The following is a 21017-nucleotide window of genomic DNA, read 5'->3' as shown; positions in this document are numbered from 1 at the left end:
CAGCCCTTCCTAGGTGACTCATCAGTCTCTGCTGCTTTGGAGACCACAAGTGGCAAATCTCACCCTGTCCTCCCTCGAATGTGGTATCTCCAGCCTACCAACCCCAGGGGTAGCTGGTAATCATCTCAGTCCCCTTACCTTCCTGTTCTTCTCAGGCAGTTTCCATTGCTCCACGTTCAACTCTCATATCCTGCCCTCTGCACTGGTGGCTCTTACCCAGAAAAGCGTTATCAGGCCACTTGAATTTCGATGTCTCTCTAAAATGCCCATGATCGCATTTAGAAGGCCCTGGATCTTTGAAGACAAAAGCCTATCCATTTAAACCATGAGTTTGGCCTGAAACTGACGTCCAATGGCTCCACTGACACCATTAACCACATGGAGCACCATGAACAGCCATTAAATGGGGTAACCTGAATATGACCCTAAGGGGAATTCCTTTCTACCAGAAAAAGGCAACAGAGTAGCAAAACGCCAGGGACTGTACCTGAAACTTTCCTGTATAAGCTCTTTAGGGCATGCTGTGGTGGGAAGGAACCTTCGGGATCTTGTTCGATCAACCTAGTTCTTTTAGATATGAGAAAACGGATAGCCTGAGCAGAGAAATGTTTAGTCTGTAACATCCAGGTAATAGGAGACCCAAAAATCTCAAAAATTTTTTGTTTAAATTTTATTGCTACCCCGATAGAAACTTTAACAGTAACAACTTACCCTCTGGTGCTTCAGTACACAGACTTTCTTGTACAGGTGCGTAGATATCTTTCAGCTTGTCAAAATTATCTACATAGATAGTATTGTTTTTATTCCCTGCCATACCCTCAAGTTCCTTTTGGTCGGCCTTTCCTACACCCACGGCAAAGATGGTGATGCCTTTGTCTCTCAGTTTCGCTGCTGTGTCATTGAGCTCGGCGCGGTCATCGGATTCCCCATCGGTGATGACAATCAGCATCTGCTTCACATTTTGGTTGATGCGACTGCCGTGTTCCTCTGTGAACAGGGCATTTGCGTGCTTGAGAGCCTTGGCAGTGTAGGTGTTCCCTCCGGTGTCCCTGCGCATCCTCAGATTCTCAATGATTGCTGATCTGTTCGAGTACGTATTAAGGTAGAAAAGGATCTCAGGATCGTCAGAGTATTTGAGAGCTCCAAACTGAACTCGGTCCCTGCCAACGTCTGCCTTCTTCACCAAATGCATAGTTAGGTTAACCATGTGATCTTGAGATTGTTCTGCTATGCTACCTGAATGATCCAGCACAAACACAACATCTAGCAGTTTAATCCTTTTGCAGTCTGAAAGGAGAAGAAAGCAGGAGTCACCAACTTTCTGCAGTGCATTCTACGTAGGCTGCTGAGAAGGGAAGCGACCTAGCATTGGCCATGACCCTACTATCTATCAGACACTACATCTTACTTACTTCTTAGAGGTGGCTGCTGCCATTTTGTAGGAAAAAAAAAAAAAAAAGGTCAAGGCTCAGAGAAGTGCACCTTGCCTACATCATGACTTCAAGGACATTTTGACCCTATCTATATCACTCCTGGATCAGTGGTCCTTATGCCACACCAGTCTATCTTGCTGCATCTCATTAGGACATATAATGTCTTTTGCTAAGCAGGCTTTCAACTGAAAGGCAATGTTGAAAGCTAGTTCGATGCCAGTGTCATGGTGAGACATACTGATGTTTGCCAAACTGGCCTGCTATTTGAAAAAGCTCAGGAGCTCACTGTATAACTAGGGGTTTTTACCCTACTCCCTCTGGCTCCAGGTATCTTTTGATCCTCGGTATGCAAACCATCCCTTGTGCATCATGTCTCTCTGCAGTTACTTATGCTTTTCCCCCTTACCTTTTGAATTAGAACTCAGAAGGGAGTGGATCCAAGTAGGAGGAGAGCAAAGACTTCCATCACCTCTTCCCTGACCCCAAACCCTCCTCCACATTAGGAGCCAAGTTACTGCTTTGACTGGCTTTCCAAAGTGTGGACTCTTTCCCCACCTTTTTCCTTCCCTCAATAACTTATGAATGTGTCTTCCAAAGATTTGCTTTCTCCACTTTCCAACTGCCTAGCTAATCATCAACTCTTATTTCTTATATATAAATATATAAATATATATATATAAATATATATATATATATATATATATATATTTTGAGACAGAGTCTCTCTCTGTCACTCAGGCTGGAGTGCAGTGGCGCGATCTTGGCTCACTGCAACCTCCACCTCCTAGGTTCAAGTAATTCTCTGCCTCAGCCTCCCAAGTACCTGGGATTATAGGCATGGGCCACCACACCAGCTAATTTTTTGTATTTTTAGTAGAGACGGGGTTTCACCATCTTGGTCAGGCTGGTCTTGAACTCCTGACCTCGTGATCCACCCACCTCAACCTCCAAAAGTGCTGAATTACAGGTGTGAGCCACTGCACCCGGCCTCAACTTATTTCTAATAATAAAGTCTCAAATTTTTAAGTTTTTAACACTGTGAATGTGCCCAGGTTATATCTGTAAAAACCTTGGTCAATGACCCACTGAGAATTGGTGACTAGTCATGACCTGATACTTAGGAGACAATCTAGTGAGTCAGCTGAAATTTCATGTTATTCTATAGACAGGGCCTCCATATTTACATTTAATCAAAATAAAGAAATGCCAAGAAAAGCCATGCAGACTTCAAAGTTGAAGCTATAGGCTTTAGATACACCTGTCAACATTATCAAGAAGTTTGAAATCACTGCCACCTTTGTGGGAAGAAAAAATTAAGCCGTTACCAAGGAAACTTTAGAACTATCACCTAACACTTAAGTGTTTTTGAGACATTTTGTTAAGTTTCCAAAAATTCCATATGCATTATTTTGAAGAATAAAGTCCAGTGAAAATTGGACTCTATGTTGCCAGAGGAACAACACAAAACAAACTTACTTCGGTGTGTTTTCTTAGTTGTATCCAAAACACGGAAAATAGTACATGATAGATTTTAAAACACAGGTATTTTAGTCTATATGTGGATTGATAGCATGTTCTCATTTCAAAGACATTAAAATTGATAGGCTCAAACTGAAGGTTTGATTTTTAAAACACTATGATTTGTGAGAATAAAATGATGACCCCAAGTAATCAGAAAAGTCACAAATTAAAATTTTCCAAAGGTATGGATATATGAACAGGCAAATATAAAATATCCAGTTGATAGAGGTTAAGAATACTAATATGAAGTCATGAAAATAAACACTCTATCTTTAAAATACACAGGGGTTTTTTTTTTTGGTGGGTGGTGCTTAGGATACTGGACATAATTTAATGAAAAGAAAGATGAATTTATGTTTCTAGCTATTTTCTGCTTAACAATGGCTACAGATAGGCAAGAAACAATTCTAGAAAATCATTTGGGATTAAAAACTGGCTCTGGAAAATCCAGGTATGTGGGTATTAAAGAGTTGGAAGTTTAAAGTAAAATTCTGGGATCTTTTTGAAATATACTTAAGTCACCAATGCCATACTATGTTGTGCTAAACTAGATGCCAAAATTGTTAGTCTGAAACATCTCTGGAGGTCACAGGAATTTTAATATAACATAAAGAAGACCAAAATCTAACACTGAAGTCTAGGTGGAGGCCAGGGCCAGAGTACCATACAGTGTTTCTCATTATAAAGTCAACAGCTCACAACCTTGAGTCCTGGCAGGTAACAGGGGCACTTACCATGGAGAGCACACACACGAAAGACAAGTTTTCTTTCTAGTGCCTGTAGATGATCGAAGTTCTCAACGTAAAAAACAAGGCTGCCATCCCCACTGATCTCTTCTAGCTGAGATCTATCAGCACCATATACTCCCACAGAAAAGATGGTCACATCTTTGTCCCGAAGAATTCTAGCAGGATCTCTCACATCATCCTGCGCTACTCCATCTGTGATGAGGATAAGAAATTTTTTGGCCCCGAAACGGGCCCCCTTGGAGTTGGTGAAATATTGACCTACAAAATTTAGTGCCTTTCCCATTAAAGTGCCTTTATCGATGAGAGACATTCTATCTATTGCATCAGAAATTTCTTGCTGTGTAAAATATGTGTTAAGCTGGAACTCTTCCTCAGGTTCATCACTGAACTGAACAACGCCAATCTGGGTTTTGTCTGCACCAATTTGAATCTTAGTTAACAGGTTTTTCATGAAGATTTTCATTTTCCCAAAATTTTCATTTCCTATACTCCCAGAACTGTCCACCAGAAACATGATGTCAGCCTTCATGTCTTCACATCCTGCGTATTAGAACAACAACAACAAAAAGACCAGAAATAACCAGGTTGGAATGATTCTCATGAAGTAACATTAAGGTAAAAACAAATGCATTAATGAGAAAACATTGAAAATTAACTCTAGCAACTGTTGTTATGTTTGAAAATTCTATTTGCTTCTTTAGTAGAAGCTGGTTAACTAGAACCCTGAATCATAAATGCAACTTTCAAAATGTGCATTTATTCATTCATGTGTGCATACATAACTCTTTTTTCATATTTCATTCATTCATTTGTTCATTCCTAATTTTGAGGTGTATAAAATGCCAAGCATCAGGCCATGTGTTAAGGATGTAGTAGTGATACAAAAAAGGAACCAGAGCCAAAGTCATCAATGCCTTGCACTCATAGTACTATTATTCCAGGGCTTTATATATATTTTTGAGAAACACAATTTCAAATAATTCTTAAATAGCATTATTTTCTGGGATAATTCTAAGTGATTTCATAAACATTATGACTCAATATTAGAAATTGGAGAAAAAGTTTTAACTAGAGATCGGTGCTTTAGCAAGCACATATTCATTCAACATGGACTGTTTCTTCATACATAAAATTTGTAGACAGCCTCCTGATCGGAAATGAACAAACATATATGTGTGTGTGTATATATATACACACACGCATATATACACAACAAACATACATACCTCTGTGTGTACATATATACATGCACAAAGGTATGTATGTTCATTGTTCTACATATATCAACATGTGCATATATAAAACAAATTTCTATAATCTATTAAAACAGTATTATTAATTGATGGTACATACGTTTTATATATATATATATATGTATATATATGGCATACTGTCTTTAGTATGTATCTTTTTAGTGTTAATACCTTTTATCTATCTGTAATCTCTGCCATCCTCTTACAGTTTCTCCCTCAATACTCTGAAGTCTATCCCAGACTTTATGAAAATAAACAGAGCATCAGTCACATGTTTACAATATGAAAAGATATTAACTATTACTCAACAAATGTGTAAGGTCAGCCTTCTGATCCACCAGGAGGACTGACATCACAATTTTAAGACTCAAGCTGCCATGGAGCCATCTTGAAAGTCATGAGAGGAGAAATTGCTGAAGATGTTTGTGGCCTTGACAGAGTGGCCTTGACTACTGTGGTGAAGTCTGGAAGATTCTCTTCCATGTAACACACATTAAAGAAATAGGCTTTTACATACAGTTTATATTAACAGGATCTATCTCCTGGTCTCTATTGGTGACAGAAACTACTTATTGTCCCCAAATATCTATCTTTCTATTCTTCTATGTTAATAAAATTTTAGATAGGTAGATGATTCCCCAGCTAAAGATTGTATTTCCCAGCCTTCCTTTAAGCTAGCTGTGGCCTTGTGTCTAAGTTTTAACCAAAAGGTATGAGCAGAAGTGATCTGGCCACTTCTGGGTCTTACCATTTAAACAGTTGAGTGTGGTAAGCTCCCTTTCTGTGGATGGGAGGTGATAAGAATCTTCAGTTTTGACCTAAAGACGGAAGCTCTGTGTTGAGGATAGAATAGCTTCTCTACTAGACATAGACACCCTAAACTATTATGTGAGAGAAAATAATATTCTGTACTGTGTAGTCTGGGGTCTTCTCGCTATGGCAGCTTAACCTGCCCCCTACTAATACGCTGTGCCTCACTCCATCTGCATCTGCTCTTAAACTCGTTAGTGTTTTTCTAGCTCTGCAAGCTTTGTCTCCTTTGTTTTCCTGCTTCTCTGTTCATCATTTTATGACTCATTTTCTTATCTACAGTGTATCCCCGCCTCCAGGCATGCCAGTGCTCAGGCTGGCTACTTCAACTGCAACTACCTGAAGTGCAAGGGATGTACTGTACCTCCCTAGATTCGTCCAGGACCTTCTTCCTTGAAAGGATCTGAGATACAATCTACTTCATGCTTCCTGGAATCCTTTTACTTTTCTTGGCATCAACTCCAGGAAGCACCGGGGAATCTTTTATTCTAGTACTGTTTCTAAGACATAAAGACCCAACTCTGTTACTGTCCATAACAGGGAGAAAAATGAACAAAACTATTACTTAGGATTTTGTTGTTTATGCCAGTTATTTGCTTACATAGTTTTTTTAGTGGCTCAGAGAAAATTCAAACACATTTTCAGTTTAGTAAGTTCAAATAAGTGAGAATTCTCTTCCTTTCCTCGTCAGTGAGCACCTTAACCAACTTCTGCAACAGCGAACTTTTACGTAGCTGCTTACTGTGTTCCAGGCATACCTCTAACTGCTCCACATGGGTTATCACCATTAGGCTTCATAATAAGCCTACAAACAAGGAAGCCAAGGCAAATAGTAACTTATTCAAGGTCATGGCTAATCAGTGGTAAAGCTAGTGTGTGAACCTTGACTCTGACTCTAGCATCTTTCTTCTTTACCAGAGAACTAACGTGGTTCTCAGTGGGCAGTATTCCTGTGTTAATACTGGTGGTCAACGCATACCATCTTGAACTAGTAAGTGGTGTAAGTGGCCACTATCAATAAGAGAAATAACAAACAATCAGATATGGAAATTTGCAGATTGTTTCTCCTAACTTGTGGTACTTAATCTCTAATTAGAACAAAAATGCAAACATGCTTTTGTTATAAATAAAAATGAACAATTATTACATATATGCTTGATATGTATTTAATATAAAAATGATGGTTGGCATTTATGGTGCTCATCCTATAAGGATTCTCTGATGTAGGTATTATCCTTGTTTTATAAATGACAGTGCTCCAGGCTCAAGTGGAAGTATGTGAGTCAGACCCTAAGCCATCTGAAGCCAAAGCCCATTTTCCTACCACTGTGCCCACCTGTGCACACACAAACACTGTATTTCCCCTGTACTCATCTGCGTATACATGTGCACGCGTGTGCGCGTGCGCGCACACACACACACACACACACACACACACACACACTCACATGTAGAATAGAATCTTTTTCACTCCACAGCAGTGGGCTTTGTCAAGGCCTCAACATTCTTAGCAACCTTCCCACTTAAGACTTCCAAGACGGCTTTGGGGCAACTGTTTAGAGAGATTCTCCAGTCTTGGCATTTGGTTTAAAATTGAGGGGCTGAATCTCTCCATGGTGACAAAGGAAGTTAGCAAAATGTTATCCAGACAACTAGTCACATCAGGGCTTGTCTCAGCCTGGCCACGAATCTGCCTAAAGCAATTGATGAAATGTGGAGAATAAAGCCTTTTTTGTTTTGCTTACCTTTTTCAGTGCAGATTCCACGAATAACTTCATTTTTTATACTTTTCAAAGCATCGAAGTTCTGCCCAAAGCTAACCCTTTCTTCTTTCCCAGCAATTTCTTGCAGCTCTTTTTTATTAGCTTCCCCAATGCCAATTGCGTGAACGATGATTTGCTCAGCCCTTACTCTCTTAGCAGGTTCCACGACGCTGTACTGGGACTTCCCATCAGTCAACACAATGAGGTAACAGGGAACCTGGCTCATTCTATCCTTCATTCCATTTTTTATTCTTGGCAGTATGAAATCCAGAGCTTTTCCAGTATGAGTGTCACCTGTTAGTTGCTGAATGTTTAAAATAGCCTTTCTTAAGTCAATGTCATTAGAATAGTCAGTGATACTAAATTCCACTCGCATCTTGTCTGAAAACTGCACAACCGCAACTCGGACTTTGTCTGGGCCAATGCTAAACATTTCTGTCACTTCCAACATAAATTTCTTGATTTGCTCAAACTGTTCCTCCCGGATGCTGGTTGAGCCATCAATGAGGAAATGGATGTCAGCCTCTTTTGTATCCACACAGCCTGAAAAAAAAAAAAAGTACATTCTCTGTAAATTAAAGAGAACCTAGAGAGAACTTTGCCAGAGGGTTTGTGAAGGAACAGGAGGCTGAGGTGTTTCTAAAGAACAAATACTTGGTTTCTGCATAGAGCGTGCACGCTTTATTAAGCACATTCATGCCCATTTTCTCATTTGAAACTTACAACAACCTTGTGAGGAAATTGAAACATAGCAAGATGTAGTGGTTTGTGTGTAAGGTCACATAATCAGTAAATTAAAGAATAAAGACCAAATTCCCAAGACTCCAGCCTCTAAGTTAAATCGTTTTTCTAGCATTGACACCTGCCTTCTTAGACAGTTTATGTCCTATCATTTCTTGAGAAAAGGCAAGGGATTGATGACCTTATTTCCCCAATAATATCTTCTTCCCAAAGCAACTAGAACAAGATATTTAAAGCTAAACTTAGATCCCATTGTTCTTCCACTTAAATGATCTATCACTGCATTTGGAACTTAAAAACTAAAATTGGCCTTATCTTGTCTCCTGCTTTTCTCTCTGACCCTATTTCCAACAATTCTTCATCTCACTTACTGTACTCCAACCACACTGGGCTTCATTCTGTTCTTAGAATGTATCCCTGGGTCTTTGCACATGCCCTCTTCTCTTCTTGAAATATTCTTTCCCCCAAATATCCACATGGATGCTTCCTTCTCATCATGGATGTATCAAGTCATATCTTCTCTTCCCCCTATCTAAAGCACACCTGTCATTGCCTATTTTCTTACAATGTTTATTTTCTATATGTTACTTACTGAAGTTAGTTTATTCATTTGTTAATGAGCATGGCCTGTTTCTTACTACAGAGTGTAATCCATAATGACAAACACTTTGTTTACTTCTGTTGCTGCCCAGTAGGCCTGGCACATCATAGGAGTTCAAATTTTTTTTTTTTTAAATAAAAGACTTCTTGATGTTACTTCCTTTGTTAAGCTGAATCTATGAAAAACGACTTTCGCTTTCATAGTAGTCTATTTACCTCCATCACACTAGACAAATTTCAAGTGCCGGTGGCCACATGTGGCTGGTGGCTGACCTAGTGGACAGTGCAGATAAAGCTTTCCAGCGTTACATGAAGCGCTGTTGGACAGCACTGATATATACAATGTGATAGCATTTTTTAAAACTCTGTGTGTGTTTCTCTGTATGTGCATGAGTGGAAGGAAGACAGAGAGAGAGAGAGGGGGGTGGAGACATGGAAGAAGGGAGAGAGAAAGAGAGAGAGAGAGGAGACTAAAGGACAACAGAAAAAATGTTAATGGTTTTATCTGAAGATAGAATTACAGGTGATTCTATTTTATTCTGTATGTCATACAACAGCCATACAATTTTTTTTTTTCTTTGAGACAGAGTTGTGCTCTGTAACCAGGTGCCAGGCTGGAGTGCAGTGGCATGACCTCGGCTCACTGCAACCTCTGCCTCCTGGGTTCAAGCAATTCTGCCTCCCAAGTAGCTGGGACTATAGGTACGCCACCACACCCAGTTAATTTTTGTATTTTTTTTTTAGTAGAGGCAGGGTTTCAACATGTCAGCCAGGATGGTCTCAATCTCTTGACCTCATGATCCGCCCACCTCAGCCTCCCAAAGTGCTGGGAATACAGGCGTTAGCCACTGCACCTGGCCTCTATAATATTTTATAATTAACATATATATTTCACATTTTATTGAGGTATGATTTACATGTTATAAAATTGATCTATTGTAAGTGTATTGTTCAATGATTTTTGGTAAATGTTTGAAGTTGTACAACAATCACTAAAATCCAGCTTTAGAACATTCCTACAACTCCTGAAAGTTTCTTGATCCAATTACAGTCAATCCTCACTCCCACTCTGGTCCTAGGTAACCACTTGTATTATTTTTATAATAAGAAAAGTATTTTTAAAAACATACCAGTTTTATCAAGATTCCTTTCTTCAGCATAAGTAGAAATTTGGGACCATACTTCACTCTGGAGCTTTTTAAGGAACTTTGTACTGTAAGTTTCTAAGTCTGCATAGGACTTCAGCATAGAAATTGTCTGTTCTGGAGGGTAAGACACTATTTCTTCTAACTGGGTATTGTTAGCCCCTTGAATGCTCAAGGCAAACACGGTTACATCCTCCAGCCGAAGGTTCAGCGCAGCATCATGCACCTCATCATCTGATGGTCTGTGGGTGACCAGGACTGCAATCTGAGGCACTCCCTGTGCCCTTCTGCTGCCATGTGACTCTGAGAAGCCTTCTCTTCTCATCTGCTCAATGGCAGCCCCTGCATTGGATTTCCCAACCTGGATGGAAAGCTTCTTGATTTGCTGCTGAAATTCAGACTGGGATGTGCTTGATTTAAGAAAAGAAATAGTCTTGGCACTATTGCTGTAACTCATCAGTCCAAGTCGCATACAATTTTCCTTCACATCCATGGAGCTGGTAATGTTCTCCAGGAAGGCCTGAAGATGCCTTAAATTTTGTCTGGTCCCAAGTGACTCATCCACCAGGAACACGAGGTCAGCAAGCGAATCTTTCTGACAGGATATGGGGAAGGGAACTATAAAGAGAGAAAAAGTGTGAGGATTAGTATAAACCACTGGCCCAGAGATAGAAAGGTACTTTATACATTGTCAAGCAAGTTAGTTAGGATAGAGGTAGTCATGATGGATGTAGACAGCATTGTTTTCTTTTAGTGAACAAAAGATCAAAATTCTAAAGAAGACTTCCAAGGTCATTGACTTCACAAGCATTGCATATGCTGCTCCCTCTGTCTGAAGAATGCTTCTGACCAGTTCTCCTACCACATCCCATGTACACCACCACTATCATCTCCATAACCACCATCACCACTGGTATGATCGCCACCACCACTGCCATCAGTTCCATCTCCACCACCACCACCTTCAAAACCAGTGAAGTGAAGGAACCACCATGTCCAAGATCACTGCTACCTTTACCACTGCCACCAGCACTCTCAAGAACTAGGATGCAAGGATGAACCAGCAGAAATATCTCTAACCACAGGAAGTTGATATTCTCTGGGGAGGGCAGATAACTAGATTGTGTTATTTCACACAGTAATAAGTGCTAGCAAGGAAATAAAACAGGTGACTTGACTGAGGGACTACCCTGTGGCTAAGGGAGGGTTAACTTACTTCAGACATGAAGAAATCAGGAAAGGCCTCTCTGAAAGGATCACATATGGGTTAGGAAATGAATAAAGAGAAGAATTCCGCCATGTGGAGTTCTGAAGGAAGAGGAATTCTGGCAGATAGAACAGCAAGAGGTGGGAAAAAGCAAGAAGTCCAGAGTGGTTGGAGCCCATGAGTGAGAGGAAACATTGACAGATGAGGTCACAGGGAAGCAGGGCCCACATCTTTTGAGAGTTATATGAACTTACTTAAATATTTTAAATATCATTCCAGTTGCTGAGAGCAAATAATGAATTCAGGGATGATAATTAAGAAACAATGGCCCTAGTCCAGGAAAGAGATAATGATTCTTGGACAAGTATAATAGCAGCTAAGATGGAACGACAAAGATAGTTTTGATATGACTTAGAGGTAGAACAGAAAACTAGATTAACAAATCGGATGTGAGAACAAAGGAGGAAGTGGTGAAAACTCCTGGGTTTTTGGGCTGAACAACTGAGTGAATGGTGGTGGTGTCCTTTTTCAAGACAGGGAAGATAGTGGGAAAAACAAGTTACAGGGGGAAACAAGTTACATTCATGTTCTGTTTCAGACATGGTAAGTTTGAGAAACTATTGAGTATTGAAGAGGAGATGCCAGGTAAGCAGGTAGTTATACAAATCTGGAATCTAAAAGAAAAGTATACCATATTCACATAAAACATAGAGTCAAGAATAGGTGGATGAACTGCAGCTGTGTAAAGTATAGTCAAGAGATAAGCTCAGCCTTGCCAAGAACTACTCATCTGTGAGTTCTTAGAAGACAGAAAGCATGTCTCACTTATCACTATCCCTACAGTACCTGGTGCCCGGGGGAGAGCTCAAAAATATTTATGGAATTAAAAATAATTCTTATAAATCTACCAAATCTACTCTGAATCCCCCACAGTTAGCTAAAACAAACTCCAAGCATGACCTTCTCAGATAAGTATTTATTTGCAAATAGTTGTTACTGTTAATAGTAAACAGTGTGCCAAATGCCACACAAGTCACCTCACTCATATTATAAGGTAGAAACTATTATCCTCACTTTAAGGTAAGAAAACTGATGCTCAGGGTTAAGTAAGGGACTCAGTGTCCTAAGTGGCCAAGCCAGGGTTTGAACTCAGACCTTCCTGACTCTAAAGCCCTTGCTCTTAATATCTAAAAGTCCAAAATGAGCCAACACAGTAGATGCAGGGCTCAAGACTGCAGTCCACTGTACTGCATTACTGCACCACTGAGGACATCCCCTATTCTTACTGGTTAAACAGAAAACATGAACATGTGCTAATGGTATCTCATTCTAAGGTTATCATTCTCACCAAGTATCCCTATATATGAGTTCACAAGCATTTATTAAATATTTATTATGAGCCTCATACTGTAACAAGACTGTGAAGGAAAGAGAGTAGACAATGATCCCATTTCCTTATCTGTAAGATCCTCATGTATTAATTCATCAAGAAATAGAACAACAGCTCATTGTCAGGCACTGTGCTAGGCACAAAGGATAGAGAGATAAGTTGTCAATCCTGCCCTCATATGCCACCTGTTTCTTCCTTGCTGGTGGTGGAGAAGGGAAGAAGGATAAATGCAGAAATGGATAGTTACGGTAAGTGCTGCCGTCATAAGCTGTGCTCAAGGAACTGAAACTCAGAAAGAAATGGGAAGGAAAATATTCCAACAGGAAAAGAATATAGGGATGAGATTTATATGACAACAGGAGTTATTCAAGCTATAAGAAAGCAAAGGAGTGCAGTAAGATAGACCTCTTGGCAGAGGAATGGCACAAGCAAAGACAGAAGCGAGTAAGGTATGATGTGTAGAAGTTTCCAATACTTCAACATGGCTAATCATGAAAACCTAACAGGAGTTGCAAGAGGTAAGGGTGGACAGATGCATACCCACTTGAGGATCAAGCACCTCTTCAACCAAAAGCTTCCTTACCTTGTATATCAGCATCGACTGCTCCCTCCTTGTACTTTGTTACCTCCTTGATGATCTGTATCATGTTCTGGGAGAATGTGCTGAGGTCTCTGACTGTCCGAAGGTTGAAATAGAAATGGGATGTGGCCATGGCCTTCAGGTTTTCCTCAGAAGCTTCCTGCACCCCCACGGAGATGATTTTCACCCCATCTTTCTGCAGAGCTTTTGAAGCCTCTTCCACATCATCCTCAGATTCCGCCGAAGCCAGGACCACCAAAACTGGGGGAAACTGTTTCCTGTCTCTCCCATTTCTGGGTGCAGAGAAATAGGTCCTGTGAGCCTCCTGAAGCGCCTTTCCTATCTGCAGGGACCCACCAATGAACTGAAAGTTCTTCTTGAGGTGGTTCAGCATGGGGTTCCTGTCTTTGAAGGTGCTCAGGTGGAATTCACTGTGAAGCTTGTCACTGTATTGGGCCAGGGCCACACGGTATTTGTCAGCCCCTATGGGGAGACTGTTGATCATCTTGTTAATAAATGTCTTCACAAATGGAAATGACTTAGTTCCCAGGTGATCAGAGCTGTCCACCAGAAACACAACATCTGCATACTCAGGGCCTGGCTCTATCAAAATAAAATAACAACAAGCAAAAACAAAGTTATCATTCAGCCTTTACATTTTAGGCCACAATACATATTTGAGACTATGTCCTAGTGTTAAGGATATATCCCAAGAAAAGTGTCTTCTGAAGGTCAAACAGAAGAAACTATAATTGCCTTTGCTAAAATGTCATACAAAAAGGCTGTAGCAAAGTTAGCCAACAGGTTTTCCTTCCCCAACTCTATACTAGAGATAATAAACTTCTTTTCTTTTTTAGTTCTGGGACCCCAAACTCTGATATTGTACAAACACAGAAAGTCCCTGACTGGACTGGTTTGACTGTGTTCCTATCCAAATCTCATCGTGAATTGTAGCTCCCATAATCCCCATGTTTTTTCATGGAGGGACATGGTAGGAGGTAATTGAATCATGGAGGTGGTTACCCCCATGCTGTTCTCATGATAGTGAGTGAGTTCTCATGGGATCTGATAGTTTTATAAGGGGCTTTTCCCCTTTTGCTTGGTGCTTCTCTCTCCTGCTACCATGTGAAGAAGGACATGTTTGCTTCCACTTCCACCATGATTGTAAGTTTCCTGAGGCCTACCCAGCCATAAGGAGCTGTGATACAATTAAACCTCTTTCCTTTGTAAATTACCTAGTCTCGGGTATTTCTTCATAGCTATGTAAGTATGGGCCAAAGTAGTCTGTGGACTAACAGCAATTTTTGGGACTAGCCTGGACAAGATGATGAAACCCTGTCTCTCCAAAACATAAAAATCAGCCAGGTGTGGTGATTTGCACCTGTAGTCCCAGCTACTTGTAAGGTTGAGGCAGAAGGATTGCTTGAGCCCAGGAGGTAGAGGTTGCAGTGAGCCGAGATTGTATCACTGCACTCTAGCTTGAGTGACACAGTGAGACTCTATCTCAAAAAAAAAAAAAGATTATAATAGAGCTGAAAAATTCTTATCACCTAATGACATCATAGCTGTCATAATGTGGTAGTGCAAGGTGTTACCTTTTCTGTGTTTAGATATACAAATTCTTACCATTGCGTTACACTTGCCTACAATATTCAGCACAGTAACATACAGTACAGGTTTGCAGCCTAGGAGCAATAGGCTGTACCATATACCATAGGTGTGTAACAGGCTACACCATCTAGGTGTAAGTACACTCTGTGATGTTTACACAGTGACAAAATTGCCTAATGATGCATTTCTCAGAAAGTACACCCATTGTTAAGTGACGTATGACTGTGTGTGTGTGCACATATGTGTAACTATATATTTCATGCTTGTAAAAGGAAAGGAAGGCAATGGTTTAGTCACAGAAATACTCAGAATTTGTTTTCTGTGTGGGGTTCCTTTTCTTTCGCTTATTAAGATCAAAACTGGTCTATAAACAAATGGACTGACTCAATCCATACAGACATGTAATGCTGAGATTGAAGAAAATCAATAGATAATTAAAGTTTTTCTAGCCAGGTGCAACATAACATGACTTTTGCTCATGGTTTTGTGCTGTCTTTGAGAAATTAAGTTTGTTTGATATTGTGTAACAATTACTAAATGCTGTATACTAGATTTTTAGTAAATAAATTGTTTCTCTTTGTTTATTAAAATAACATTTACTGAGATATAAAACATTTCCTAAATAATAATATACTGGTACCTGGGCTCTGGTCTGCCAATGTTTCAGTCCAAAGGATTAGGACAAATATAATTAGCAGGATCTTCATTTTGTTAGTGAATATTTTTACTTTTGTTCTGAAAAAAAAATATTTGCAATATGAAAAATTTTATTTTGTACCAATAAACGACTCTCAAAACAGTTGTATTAGAGCATGATACACTTTAAACAAGTATTTGTCAACCAGTGTCAAGTGTGTTTATAACATTTATCAAGCATTTGGAGTATTTGTTGAAAATATTAATGCTAATGTGCTTTACAAGTGTCATCTAGTTTAATCCTCACAACAATCTTATAGGGAGGTACAATTATTATACTTATGTGACAGATAAGGAAATTGAAGCATCAAGTGGTTTGGTAAAAGGTAGATCCACAGTACTAACCCAGACAAGGTAATTACATCACCCAACCTATTAAACGCTGTCATAAACTTTATACAAAATCAGTGTCCCCACAAAATTTATGTAGTCACTATTCTCTACCTTTCATTGTTATGTCATTATCGTATATGTTCATAATTTGGCTTTAAAAGGCAACATGTCTCTTCCTTCACTGAGCCCTTGTGAAAACTACTTCCTCACTTACAATTACACCCAATTTGACAGACTACTTTAAGTTTGGTTTTTCCACATTTCACAATCAATTGGAACCCTTCATGGGAAATTTAAATCTCAGAAATTTAACAAAATTAGAGTTTGTTCTTCATAAAAATAAAAATAGATTAAAATGATGAATACTCAAAAAAATAGATCTGCCTTCAAAGAGATACCAAAGGCATAAGGGCTGACTTTTAGAATTCTCTTGAAATTGCCATTCATTCAGGAAGATTGATAGAATCATTGGAAGCTAAATGTGGAAAAGACCCTATAAATAATTTAGGTTAAACCCACAGTTCAGAGGAAACAACATTTTTATCACCACAAAAAGAAACCCTAAGCCCAGAGCAGTCATTCCCCACTCCTCCCTTCTATAGGTCCTAGCACTGATCTGCTTTCTTTCTCTATGGGTTTGCCTATTCTGGACATTTCATATAAACAGCATAATATAATATGTGGCCTTTATGTTTGGCTTCTTTCATTTAATATGTTTTCAAGGTTCATCCATGTTATAGTATGTATCAGCCCTTAATTCTTTTTTATGGCTGAGTACTATTCTATTGTTTGGCGATATATATATATATATATATATATATATATATATATATATATAAAATTTAAAACATTTTATATATATATGATATTTAAAACATTAATTGTCAGTTGATGAACATTTGGGTTGTTTCTACATTTTGGTATTCACACCAGCATGTACATAGGTTTCACAGCAGTATTATAAATAATAATATACTGCTACAATTATATTTATAATATAAACAGTATTACAAATAATACTGCTATGAACTCTTATGTACATGCTGGTGTGAACATACATTTTTATTTATCTGGAGTAGGTACTTAGGAGTTAAATATTTGGTCTTATCATAACTCTACGTTTAGCATTCTAAAAAACTGCCAAAATTGTTTTTCAAAGTGACTGTACTATTTTACATTCCCAGCAGCAATATATAAAGGTTCTAATGTCTCCAGATTTCCATCAACACTTATTTTCCATTTCATTATTATAGCCATTCTTGTGGGTATATGGTTTTCATTTGCATTGACCTAATGAAGAATGTTATCCTTTCAAGTACTTAATGGCCATTTGTATGTCTTATTCGGTGAAACATTTATTTAAATGCTTCACTCTTTTTGACTGAGTTATTTGTCTTTTATTGCTGTGATATAAAAATTCTTCATATATTCTAGAAGCTAGAATACTAGATGCTTAGCAAATATATGACTTGCCAATATACTCCTGCCATTCTGTGGGCTGTATTTTCACTTTTCAAATATGTCCTTTGAAGCACAAGTGATTTTAAATTTTAAGTGATCTAAAACACCATTGCCTACTTCATAGTCATGAGGGCTTACTTGTATGTTTTCGTATAAGCATTTTATACTTTCGCCTTGTATTTAGTTCTTTAACCCATTTTAAGTTGTTTTTGTGTGTGGTGTGAGGTAGGAATATAATTTCACTCTTTCGTACGTTGAAGTACAGTTACAGTTGTCCTAGTACCATTTGTTGAAAAGACTTTTCTTTCACCGTTGAATTGTCTTCACACCCTCATAAAAAAAAATTACTGTGAGTGTATAAGTTTACTTTTAGACACTCAATTGTATTCTATTTATCTATATTTCTATCCTTATACCAGTATCACATAGTCTTGATTATGCTATCTTTTTGAAAATTTTGAAGTTGGGAAGTGTGAGTCCTTCAACTATGTTCTTTTACAAGGTTGTTTAGGGTATTCTGAGCCCTGTGCATTTCTATATGTGTTTTAGGATCATCTTGTCAATTTCTGCAAAGAAAAAATGGCATTTGGATTTTGATAAAGATTTCATTGAACATGTAGATAAATTTATGGAGTATTACCATCTTAACATTGTCTTACAATCCATTAATACAAGTTTTCCATGAAGAAGAGAATTTTAAGATCTCCTTATTTCATATTTTCACTGATGTTCTTTAAATATAGGAGATCATAAGAATTCAAAGATAAAGAGGAGGCCTTACTGAGAGACTTGTGAATTCAGGAGCCAGTAAATGTTCAGAGCTGTGTACACATCCTTCTTCAGGTTGGGTGTATTTTCAGAGAGTAAGATTAAGCTGGCCTCAATCCAATAAAGCTCAGTTGAGTTTTGCTTATGAACACTAGAGCCCAGAGGAGATATCCCAGGTAGCCATTCATGCCCACATCTCTTGGTTTAGCTCTGCTTCCATTCTTTCTTCAGCTCAAATTCCCACTTTGCATGTCTTGGCTCCAAAATAGTGGCAATAGCTTAATTTTGTAAAGGTGGAATTGCAGAGTCAAAAGCATATTTACTTTAAGTGTTTCTGGACACTACCAAATTGCTATCCTTTAGATACCAGATAATATTGCCTCACTTGCCCCAACACAGTATGTCTCACTATTTTCACTTCACATTCTTATTTGTCTTTTGCATTATTTATGCTGTTTTGGTATAAGTAACTATGATTAGTCTGTCTTTTTTTATTGTTCACGCTTCTGAAATGAATAATTTTTTTCATATGTAAGCGTCTTTTTAATTCCCTTGGCAAGTAATATATGCCTGGAAACAAGGTGAAAGTTTGTATTCCTCCAGATAAGATGGAGATAGAAGATGGCAGCCTCTCAGCAAAGAAAAGTTCCAGTGTTATAATCTAGGCTCTACTACTCCCATCCTTTCTTCCAGCCCTGTAGTTACTTGGGGGAAGTCACTCTTTATTAACTGCTAATTTTCTATGACTCTTGGTCTTTTGATGGTTCAACTTCCCTGTCTCTTTTGTAACATCTTGAAGTTTGGATTTGGTGCAGGAAGTCAGCAGGCAGTGCAAAATTTCCAACTTTTCCAAGATCAAAGTTTCCCATACCAGAAGAAAACCAAAAAAATATTTAGAATATACAGACCCTGAGATATAATAGTAGGGGTCCCTTTGTAGAGAGTTTAATCACATCTCTAAGGCTCCTCCTAACTCTAAAATTCTCTGATCCTATGATTCTATGATGGAAGGACCTAAGGCAGAGAGTGGCATGAATGAGTGATACTTTAAGGTACTGATTGGCCATTTTGGAGGAGATAAATCCCAAACTAGACTTGAGCCCAAAGAAACTCCAAGTTTGAATAGCTCCAAGTCAGCCAACTCACCCTTTCTCACACTTTCAAATGCTCAGACTCGCAGAGGCTGACTGGGAACTCAAAGTTAGTATCACATCTGAGGGAAGAGCACCCCAGGCCCACTTCAGGGTGGACCAAGAGCCAAACTGCACATCTGGAGAGAAGGCACATATGCTGAATGCTGGGAGGCAATCAGGTGGCCTTGCTATTTCCTGTGGGGATATTCAGCACATGTAGATCAGCCACATAGAGATGGGAGCTAAAGCTCCCTAGCCACTGCCAGGAGACAAAATAAGAGGGTAATAATAGACTAATGAATAATCATGTCCCTTCTTTTGATTGCATTTCTTTGGCAAAAATATCTGTGAAGACAAATCTCATGCATTCTGAATGAGAAACTGTATTTTTTATGGGGCAATCTATTTTATAACCTATGGCATGAGGTGTTAAAGTAGTTTGGTGAAGTAGGGAGAAAAAGCTTAATTTAGTAAAATATAAAGGTACATGGTAAGCCTTGCAATCCTCGAAGAGGTTCAGACACTAAAGAGTAAAAGAAATTATTTAACAAGTTATAACTACACAGCGAAGGCACTGGTATAATTCTTGAATCCATGAAATTGGAAGTAAGTATGTAAACAGTTTATTGGAGGTTTAGACTGCTAAATCCTAAATCAAACATGTCGCAAATATTGGAAAAGTAATTGTGGTTTTTACCATTAAAAGTAATGGCTTACGATAGCATTCTGAAACCACCAAACTTCATTTCTCTTTTTCTCATCTTGCAGTCAAAGGAGCAAAACATCCTGAAATACGGTAAGAAATAAAGGTCAGGCCATCTCCCCTCTGTCCTCCACTCTCGTTTTCCTTCTCCCTAACGTCTGGCTTTCATTTTCCCTTGTTAAGCATCCCTCACTCAGGATCTATGCAACAAAAACGGCCAGAATATAGAGTTCCAGTAAAGGGAGAAGGGCGAAGCTTTAGGAACCACAGTCTCCAGTTGAGAAGGGCCTTAGGCTGCAAAAGCACCATCCACGCGCTCCCAGCTGAGGATCGGAGGTCAAAGAACCAGTCCGTGGCTGAGCTGAAGTTTAAACCCTCGGCTTATCCCATTAAATCCTCCCTCATCCCATTTCTGGAGCATCTGGAAGGCACATTGAGTTTTCCTGTCAAAACAAACTGGGAGGTCAGACAATTATTCAGCCCTATTTTCCTGTGCTGGCCGTTCAGTCCGTGGGTGCCATATGACTCTGCTTCCTTGGGTTTTCATGACTCCTGTTTCCTCCGTGGCACCACTTCTCCGCACTCCCAATATCCACACCCAGACACTCATTCCAGCCACATGGATTGCCAAGTCCATTCTCTTCTTTGGCACCTATCATATTTTGCCTTGTACTGAGGGTACTGAAAGACTTTCTTAATCCCCCACTTCTCCTCCTTACTCAGTAACACATACACAGTCACACTCACACACTCACACACACACACACAGACCACTAACACCTATAAACTCATTGAAGGCAGGACTGGACTCTTTGTTCCTTGCCACTGAACGTCCCACTTGCCTAGGTCAGTGCCTGCTTTAGAACAAGTTCTCAAGAAATACTTGCTGAGTTGAGTTAATTACTTAGTAACTGACAAAAAGCCCCATTTATCCAACTATTATGCCTATTAAACCTCACACAGCAGCAATTCCAGAAATTTCTAGAAGCAAAAGGCTATGTTTGGAATATCCTGTGATTGATAAAGTAAGGATCTATGCATGGGAAGCAAACTCCACTAACTTGAGCAACTCTGTGGCAAAGCTGAACACCGTATTGGAGCATTCCAGACAAGTCCCAGG

The 21017-nt window shown here is 39.1% G+C and overlaps 1 protein-coding gene across 1 annotated transcript in view; it reads right to left on the bottom strand.

Annotated features, from left to right (window-relative positions):
* Positions 1 to 21017, bottom strand: part of COL6A5 (collagen type VI alpha 5 chain) — a 116771-nt gene that overhangs the window by 80176 nt on the left and 15578 nt on the right. The window contains exons 2-7 of the mRNA XM_010335823.3: positions 15444 to 15538; positions 13196 to 13795; positions 10001 to 10633; positions 7512 to 8072; positions 3689 to 4243; positions 712 to 1287 (exon numbers count right to left, since the gene is read on the bottom strand). Of these exons, the coding sequence (XP_010334125.2) occupies positions 712 to 1287; positions 3689 to 4243; positions 7512 to 8072; positions 10001 to 10633; positions 13196 to 13795; positions 15444 to 15510 (2992 nt within the window). The 5' untranslated portion in view covers positions 15511 to 15538. The remainder of the gene's footprint in view (positions 1 to 711; positions 1288 to 3688; positions 4244 to 7511; positions 8073 to 10000; positions 10634 to 13195; positions 13796 to 15443; positions 15539 to 21017) is intronic.

This window comes from Saimiri boliviensis, chromosome 9 (assembly GCF_048565385.1).
Source record: "Saimiri boliviensis isolate mSaiBol1 chromosome 9, mSaiBol1.pri, whole genome shotgun sequence".
In the NCBI taxonomy this organism is placed as follows: domain Eukaryota; kingdom Metazoa; phylum Chordata; class Mammalia; order Primates; family Cebidae; genus Saimiri; species Saimiri boliviensis.
The sequence above is the reverse complement of the archived record's forward strand: the minus strand, read 5'-3'. Positions and strand labels throughout refer to the sequence as shown.